Source organism: Xenopus tropicalis, unplaced genomic scaffold (genome assembly GCF_000004195.4).
Source record: "Xenopus tropicalis strain Nigerian unplaced genomic scaffold, UCB_Xtro_10.0 Sca23, whole genome shotgun sequence".
Taxonomy (NCBI): domain Eukaryota; kingdom Metazoa; phylum Chordata; class Amphibia; order Anura; family Pipidae; genus Xenopus; species Xenopus tropicalis.
Genome location: NW_022279369.1, coordinates 445 through 9752, shown reverse-complemented (window position 1 = coordinate 9752; position 9308 = coordinate 445). Strand labels below are relative to the sequence as shown.

At 39.8% G+C, this 9308-nt stretch overlaps 1 protein-coding gene across 1 annotated transcript; it reads right to left on the bottom strand.

The window, feature by feature from the left end:
- Nucleotides 1-2520: 2520 nt before the first annotated feature.
- Nucleotides 2521-8609, bottom strand: LOC116408208 (ATP-binding cassette sub-family B member 9-like). Its single transcript, XM_031894906.1, has 4 exons — nucleotides 8262-8609; nucleotides 7097-7256; nucleotides 5075-5211; nucleotides 2521-4674 (listed from the first exon to the last, which is right to left on the bottom strand). The coding sequence occupies exons 2-4, from the start codon at nucleotides 7188-7190 to the stop codon at nucleotides 4444-4446; spliced, it is 462 nt and encodes a 153-aa protein (XP_031750766.1). The 5' UTR covers nucleotides 7191-7256; nucleotides 8262-8609; the 3' UTR covers nucleotides 2521-4443.
- Between the last annotated feature and the right edge of the window lie 699 nt (nucleotides 8610-9308).

Below are 9308 nucleotides of genomic sequence, written 5' to 3'. Positions count from 1 at the left end.
CTTTTCTGTCTTTACTGAAGACAACATACTCATTAAAAACATTATTTCACTGGCAAGTGAATATCTTTGTATCTTCATAATGTAACTCAAATGGTTGGGCTTGTCAGAACTACCAAACCAATGCAAATGAAAACAGTCTTAGGCTGATGCCACACCAGGCGTAGGGCTGATTTTTTCGGCAAGCGGAAAAACGCTTGAATGAGATACGCTCGGGTGCAGGCACATGTAGCCGATATACGCATGAAAACGCGTGACATGTGCCTGCACCCGAGCGTATCTCATTCATTCGGGTGCAGGCACAAGTAGCAGGCGTAGGGCTGAATTCTCGCCAAGCGTTTTTCCGCTTGCCGAAAAAATCAGCCCTACGCCTGGTGTGGCATCAGCCTTAAAGGAAAAGGCCTCTCCTTTTACTCTCTCTTGCTGATCCTATCTGAACTTCCTCTGCTGGGTCACAAATACTTTCAGAGAACAATGATCAGCGCCAAAGGCTGCAGAAAGAAGGAAACAAATACCACTCCTAACGCAAAAAAGATCATTTTGAAAGTACCAGCACACAAATAGTTAACTATGCAAAAATACTATAGTGAAAGTGCATATGGATTATAAATGTTCAAACACAAAAATGGTTAAAAGAACATTGTTCACCGAAAGTACTTCCCCTCTCCCTTATTGCTTAGTTTTTTAGTTGACACGCTGTCCCTATCGCTAAGGGCTAGCTAAAAATGCAGTAATAAGTAGTGTAGCAGCATACCTGGCCGACATTGTCTTACCAACTGAAAACTCTTCGGGTCTCACCGCCGACACAGACCCTGCTTGCACATGAGCAGTTGAAACTGATTTCCTGCTACCTCCAACTGCGCATGCACAAGCAGGTTCATGGTAGCGATAGGAAAATTAGAAATTGGAGCGGAGCACCGGGTAGCAAGTTCAATAAAAACACATATTTATTTCATTGCTTTAAAAACATGAAAAGAGCGTCCTCACCCATACAGCTTGACGCGTTTCGTGGCTAGCATGCCACTTCCTCAGAAGCTGAGTTTACAGCCCAAACCACCACCAGTACTTATTCACTTAACCCCGTAAGGGAACACGCCCACAAATCAACCATTAACCCCATGAATACCTAAAACCAAAGTATACATGATTAAAAGCATAAACAACCAAAAATAATGGGGAGAAATATCAAGAAAAGCACATAACTCCCCCTAGCCCAAAACTATCAGCGTATAGATAACCATATGGCAAAAAGGAAATATAGAAAAATAGTTACAATAAAAAAGTAAATATATGGCAGCGATAGGGACAGCAGATAGCAATAGGGACAAAGTGTAAACTTTGCTATAAGGTAGAGGTAAGGGGAGTCTAGGCAATGATAGTTAAGGGTGATTTCTATGCCCGGGGGTATAGTTCTCCTTTAAGAATGAGTTCCTTTTGCCTGTGAGGGCAGGGGCCTATGGACGCTTTAGCTGGTCATTAGAACGTCTAAATGCATTAGCATTTCTGGTTTGTATGCCTTTACCTACAGCTCCACCATTTCCCACTTGGATATGGAGAACTAAAGTCTAAAAATGAATATGGCTATAAACGCTACATTTTATATACTGATCTTACAGCATAAGCCTAAAGGATCAGTATTTCTATAACTGTAAGGATTCAGACCTACAAAGCTATGCACCCCATCTTGCATTTTGTTGAAGTAGAGATAAACTGTCCCATTTCACTTTGCTGAAAAATTTACTAAACTGCTGAAAAATTTGTGAAATGGTGAAAAAAAATCATGATATTCAGTGACCACGTGACTTTTTTACGCGCACAACCTTATTTGACATGGCCGTGACTTTTTCCTTACTCGGAAAACTTTTTGTTGTGGCAAATTTTCGCAGCAGTTTCACAAAAATAATCGCCAATAACTTGCTCATCACTAGTTAGCAGTGTCATTTTGCATAGGGTGCTCTGGGCAGCTGCTGAAAGTCATTACAAATCATTAAAAAGAAAATGTGGTTTATCTGTCATATAAGCTGATGCTACAGGGCTGATGCAAATTGCACTGGTTTCTGAGTTGCCGTGTAATGTGAAACTATTAATCAGCCTTGTATTATATTTTTAATATTGTATATATGCTTATATATTGTGAGTTGGTCCCTAGTCTCATGGAATGTTAGCAACTATTGTATCAATTCTAACAGCTGACTTTTGCAGGATTCTGCTCAGCAGGGCCAAAGATAAGAAATGTATCAACTAATGTACCAAATCAGAACAGTAACAGAGCAGGACCTCCCTTTCCAGAGCTGCTCCAGAGAGACACAAGAAGGTGAAAAATAAAAATTTAAATTTCATCAAGTATTAGAAAAATGTTAAAAAATAGAAAGCAATTGAAAAAAAGTCTTTCGGTTGTACTATATGATTCCAACTGAAAAAGTTTGTAAATGAACAACCCCTTAAAAATAGTACTGATTAGAACTTGGGCTTTTCCATATTTACTAGTTTCTCATCACTCCTGAGAGCTCATTTACAAAGTAGTGGCAGGTGCAAAATCTGCAATGTTTTTATTCATAATACGGCATTATTTCATATTATTCCAGTGTAACTGTAGGCACCCGCAAAGATGAAGGATGAATATGTCACATAGCATAATTAATGTTTACAAAGCACACAGTTCCATATACATGTGTATAGTCAATGCTTATATATAAAGAGACAGGGCCACATAATTCTCACATCTAACACATCTATATGCATTCAAGTGTTTTTAAAATGACATATTTCTACAGTTGTTGGTGCCCATATGGAAAATATATATTTCAAAAGCTAATAGCTATATATGTTCTGATGATGTATGTTCATGTAGATCAGTGAAGGCTGAACTTTATTTTGTAGTTGCTGCATAACTATAACTCCCAGTATGCATTCCCCAATAGTGGATGGTTAAAACAAAAAAGTTAGAAATACTAGTTTAGTAATATGGAAAAACTTACTCTACATTTTACATGATAAATACAATATACAGCCCGTGGACTGGACAGGTAATGGCAGAACCAAGAACACCTCAAAAATATGAAATAATAAAACTTTGCCTGTCCAAAATGGATTCTCCCCACAGTGGTAAGCTCAAGGAACAAATGGCTGCAGGCTGCAGCCATAGAACGAAGGAACCTAAGCTTTTATTGCTAGGGTTTGAAGAAGGATGTTCTACAAATCCCAAGTCACAACAAATGTTATAAAAGCTTATATACACCAAATTCACAGCAATATATATCTATACCCCTCCCACACTCGGATGACATCTGGCGTTAGCCTAAAGGTCCTGTAAGATCTAGTCGTTTGACTGGATCTTACAGGCCCTTTAGGCTAACGCCAGATGGGGCTGATTCTCGGCCTGCGGATAAATGATGGCTGAGAATTAATCCCTATGCTAGCCTGCACATGGGCTGATGCAATGGCTCCAGGCACAGGGAAAGGATGATGCCAGTGTAGGGCCTGCTTTTATCTGCAGCCCAAAAAAAATCAGCCCCATTTGGTATTAGACTAAACAGTACATTTACTTTTCTTTGTATCCCCCCAGCAACAGTTTTCTTATTTGTCTTTCCCCCTACCCATTCAAAGGCTTTTTCCCCCACCTCCAGTATTTTTCAGTGCCCCTTTCACCACACATCTCTCCCATTATATATTTATGCCTGTCCCCTTGACTGATTTTCACTGTTCATCAACATTTGCATGAGATCATATGGGGATGATCAGAACTCCCCCTTTAGCTGCTATTCACCTTCCTGCGAGCTGCTTTTCAACAATGCAAACTCGTGTAACCTCCCAATTGCTTTTAGTCCCAGCTCTCTACCTAACTTCCTCAACAATGCGTACCAAAATTAGGACTACCAGGTGTAATGAAATGTTGAGATTATATGTGTATATTATGGGGTAGAGGACTTGTACATAACAGGTTCAGAAGCTACTGAACCCCTCTCATACTCAGGTGACATCTCCACTTAAATTTTATGGTTATTAATATTCTCCTTTTATATTGACATTTTATGCAGCCCTTTGCAAAGTCATCATTCACACCAATCCATGCCCTACTAGAGTTTATAATCTATGATCCTTATCACATTCACACACACATACACATGCACTAAGATAGACTTTAACAGTAGCCAATAAATGTGCCTGTATGTTTCTAGAGTGTTGCTGGAAACCAGAATACTCATACAGACACAGACAGAGCATTCCAACAATAATTTAATTTTATCCCTGTGACCATCTTGTTATTCCCCATTCTACCTATACTAGAATAAGAATACAGATAATTATTTGGGCTGATATAGGGATGCCAGGATATGTGCTGCAGAAACCTTTAAAGCAGAAAAAAAAGATTCCTTATACTTGCTCAATTGGATATGATCAGAACTGTCTGGAAAATACTTTAGTAATAAATAACAGAAAATGGTGTTATTGCGATGACAGCTGCTCTCCATTCACACTCTGAAAGCTGCTGAGCTGTTTCTGCCACAGCCTTGTATAACTGCCCTCCTGTTTCAGTAGCTGTTCATGCGTCCCTTCCTCTGTGATGCGGCCTCCTTCTAATACGAGGATACGGTCTGCTCTCTGCACTGTACTTATTCTGTGGGAAATAAGCAGCACTGTCCTGTCTCGGGGACCATCATACACTGCACACTGCACCTATTGTGAGAGAGAATTTGTGCAAAGTAAGCCACATGCCATTTTTTTGTTTCTCCTTTGCTTTGTGGTGGGCTTCATTGTATGTTAATTTTATGTCAAAGCTTCATGGGCAGGTTATAAACATGCTAAGGATCTGTTTGATCTCACGAGAAAATTTGAGCCTGTGTGGTGGATCTACTGTAATAATACTTTTAGAATACCTAACGTAAGGCAAGTGTGTATGTGCAGCATTAATCATAAAGCTGACAGCCCTATACTGTGTATAGATGTAACTACAAGTAGTGAATATGCATGATCTGAATTCATGGGCAGGCAGTTTTTACCTCTTGTATCAGTTATTGGGTGTTTCTTTATGTATGCTCAATGTATAGACCAATTTATGCAGCATTGCTGGCCTTACCTTCTGTTCACTTTCTAAATCAAGCGAACTAGTAGCATCATCCAAAATGAGGATTTTGGGGTTCCTCAGAAGAGCTCTTGCTAGTGCTACTCGCTGTTTTTGTCCCCCGGATAGCAGCCCACCTTTCTGTCCAGCACCTGAAGGATAAATAAATATTAAATATATCTTCCAATGGTGCTACTTTTCTAAACATGTACCAAAGCAAAGGAAACAAAAGCATATTCATGTAGGATTTCACACCAAAATTTCCCAACATTTCAGGGCCGCATTAAGGTACTACTGGACTTAGGGCAAAAACCTCATAAGTGGGTCTCTGTAGCCATCCTAAGAAATTTGGCAGGAGTTGCTCTTAAAGGAGAGGGAAAAGTAAAAACTAAGTAAGATTTATCAGAAAGGCCTATATAAATACAGCCATAAGCACTTACAGAGTCCTCTATCAAAAGAAACACAGGATTTCTTGTCTCTTTTTTGTAAACATGACAACGAAGATTAGTTGCCTGCGACAACGAAGATTTTTTGCGGGGCGACTAATCTTCCGTGTGCCACTGCCCTTAGTTCCAGTGGCCAGAGTCTGGCCAGTTCTCTCCTCTCTCCCCTCCCACCAGAATGCTAAGAACTCACTCCCTTAGGAATGTGTGATCTCAGCTATAAAGGCTAGACTGAAGGAAGGAAGCTAATTAAAATGGCAGCTGCTATCTTATGCAAATGGGGAAAGCTTCTAAAGCTGTTTACTCAGGTATGGTAATGGTTTCTTCAGAATAAATATATTGTTCTAGGTGGCACTAATGTGGCAAATCTATTGGCAGTAAAATGCCAAAATGACTTTCCTTCTCCTTTAAGTAGGTGAACTGGAATATAACCAGACAAGAAAAAAAAGATTTGCATATTTTGTGCCCCTACTAAAAAACAAGAATCTTAATATCCCCCTCTAAATGGGACCCCACAAGGAAAAAAACACCCCCACTAAATATAATATAAATCATAATAGTTTTGTTGTAGAGCTTCAGCTAATTAAATGAGGGGTCTGGGGGATGAATCAATCAAAACTGATAGCATATTATCCCCCATATGTAATAAAAGGCACTAAGTTTGCCCATGTGCAGTAACCCATAACAACCAATAAGATGTTTGCTTTTAAACAGGGGACCAGTAAATGCCTACCTGCTGATTGATTGCTATGGGTTTTGTAATTTTAAAAAAAAAAAAAAATTTCAGTAAAAACAGAAGAACCAGTTTTGTCAAACACACAATTTACAATAGAAAGCTCTTCTGCTGGCAAACAGGAGAGAGCCCCTACAACTCTAGAATAGTTACAGAAGAATTTAACAGAAATGCCTCCCCTCCTCAAAACTGCCTATGCTATATAAAAGAAAACCTAAATAGGCAAGGCCATCTGATGTTCAACACACTGTCACTTGCCCTGCAATTGCCATTAGATATACATTTTATCATAATATAATTTTGTACTACTATAAATAGTATTACAATACTATGATGAAGAAAACAACTAGTAGGCTTTTCTTGCACATAAGGCCTGACTGGAATTCATGATTAAATACTATGCAATATACATATATTAGCCCCTAATCACATGTAAAGCACCAGCAGTGTATTCAGGGTTCAGGCATTATGTATGTGCTGGCCCACGCTCAGAAGGGGAGAGTGCAACACCTTGGCATCTTAACAAGGAGGCTGTAGCTTCTGGGAAATGGCACATCACCCTTAAGCCTTAATACAAAGAAAACTTTTATATTTACTTTTTCCTAGGCAACCACAGCCCATTAGCTTTAACTCATGTCATGTGACTGCTCTTTTATCTTAAAGGTGCAAGCAGAAATCATTCTAGTCACATAGGTGATGTGTCACAAAATATAACAACAACTTTTATAGTTGCCTTTTAAAATTTGGTTGAAACAACATTTACTTTACTGTGAAGGCACAGTCATGTAGTGAGCAAAGTGGGGTGGTTTAACGGAAGTGTGGTGAGAAAAAGAATTGAGGCAGAGAGGTAAGATTACACACCTGTCTGGTATCCATTTGCCATTTCAGAGATGAAATCATGGGCATGTGCAGTCTGTGCTGCCTCCTTCACATATTCAAGTGAGACTTCTCCCATTCCATAGGCTATATTATCCTGCAAGGAGCGGGCAGAGAGAGTGGGCTCCTGACTAACTACTGATACCTGCATTTGGGGATGAAAAGAATTACAGAGTATAGAACGGGGAAAGAGTAAAGTGGCATGAAGTCACTTGTCAAGAATATACACAATGACACCTACAAAGGAGAATGGGGTAGGAACCATCAGATCTATTTGCAAAAATATCATATATATTTAAGAAATTCAGGACCAAGATATTCATGGCCCAGACATCATAAAAATGTTACTTTTCCTCTGGTGGCCAGGGGAAGCTGCCTTTGCCTTTAGGCCCACATATAATTACCTTTAGGGATGGTGGATGGTGAACAACTGAAGCCACAGCATATGTATAAACTTATGGATGGTGAGTAATATCACTGCTTTTATTTCACTGATACTGCTTTTATGGTACAGAGGGCCACCATTAGGGGGATACTGTGTGAAGCCCAGTCAGGGGCCTTCATAGGAGATCCACATAGATTTCTTTAGTGAACTACAATAACAGGTTCCCCTGCGGGAGAGGGCCCTGCTAACACCACAAAAGGCATTTACACTGCTACAGAGTACAGTGGCAGCAACTTTTACCACTCCAGAAGGCACTTTGTGATATTAGGCTTTTGTCCAGATGCCTAATTATAAAAAATATATGCTCTTTGCCACTGTCCTCATAGAAGAGGGCGGGGCTGAGATCTGGTGCCTACGGCAGCACCAGGATTACAAATACAGCCAAGGTAGTAAGAAGAGAGCACTCCTGTGCCCAATGAAACCACTTAGATTGTGTCAAAATGACATGGATATTAGGCAGCATCCAAGTGGGAACCCATATGCCACCCACTACCCATCCAAAAGAATAAAGTGCTGCCAAACACAAATGCTGTATTTAAACGAAGCAATACATGGTATTTGGGCCAGTTTTTTTCATCCTGCCCATGTTTCTTAAATGAGCCAGACAAAGTATAATGAACTTTTTCAATAATACCTTTTTATAATCTGTATAATTTTATAATCTGATATTTGTATGTACACATAAGTAGAAAGTAATAATCTGACCTTGTTCCGGTAGTATTCATTTTTATACAAGTTAATGCACTTCTCGTCAAGAAGAATCTCTCCTTTTTGTGGCTGGTATAATCTCAGCAGGAGTTGCACCACTGTAGACTTTCCTGCATCACACGGACCAACCAAGGCAGTGACTTCTCCTGGGTGCAATTTAAAGGAAACATCCTGAGTACAGAAAAAAAGTAAGTGCTGTGATTAAAAAACAAGTTTTTCAATAGTGGTTATTTTTGTAATTGCCATTGTAAAGCGTGGGTATATTAGCCTACTTTTTCATGTATATGAGAGGCATTACCTTTGTGTCATAGTTATAAAGAAATGTAATGAGAAATGTAATGCAAACATAAATTAATCTGCTTTAAAGGAGAAGGAAAGGCTAATAAAGAGTTAATCTCAAGCTGCAGGCATAGCTTCAGTTGTCTCAATAGTGCCCTTAAGTCTCCCCATATTTCACCTGTTCAGATGATCAGAAGCCAAACAGGAAGAAAAAACGCTGAGCTGTGTAAAGAAAGTTCCCATAATGCCTTGCTCCTGCACCGAGACCCAGACCCCTGTACATGCGCAGTTAGTTAGACTATGAGGAAGCTTCCTGCTGATTGGCTCAGATCCACATTCCTAAGGGGGGGGAGTGAGTTCTTAGCATTCTTGAGGGAGGGGGAAGCAGGAGAAGAGAGAGGAGGGAGGAGAGAGCTGTGTGTCTCTGGACAGGAAAACAGACACAACAAATATTTGACAAAGAACTCAGTGCAGCATTTCTGTGAGTACTAATGGCTGTATTTACATAGACCTTTCTGATAAAGCTTACTTAGTTTTTACCTTTCTTTCTCCTTTAAAAGCTAGATATCCTAAGGGGCACATTTACTTACCCACGAACGGGCCCGAATGCGTCCGATTGTGTTTTTTTCGTAAAAGATTAGTCGCCCGCAATAAAACTCCCTGTTCGCGGGCGACTAATCTCCCCCGTGTGCCAGAGCCCTAAGTCAGCAGCCTTTGTGTCTGTTCATGTGTCACTGTGCAGTAGGAAAGTTTGTTTGTTTAAAG

Bases quoted from the DNA above. Each gene is read 5' to 3' on its own strand.
- LOC116408208 (XM_031894906.1), bottom strand. From the start codon at position 7,190: ATGGGAGAAGTCTCACTTGAATATGTGAAGGAGGCAGCACAGACTGCA. The intron at 5,212-7,096 runs GTGTGTAATCTT...TTTATCCTTCAG, and splicing joins GGCAAATGGATACCAGACAG to GTGCTGGACAGAAAGGTGGG. The intron at 4,675-5,074 runs GTAAGGCCAGCA...CTCTCACAATAG, and splicing joins ATTTAGAAAGTGAACAGAAG to GTGCAGTGTGCAGTGTATGA.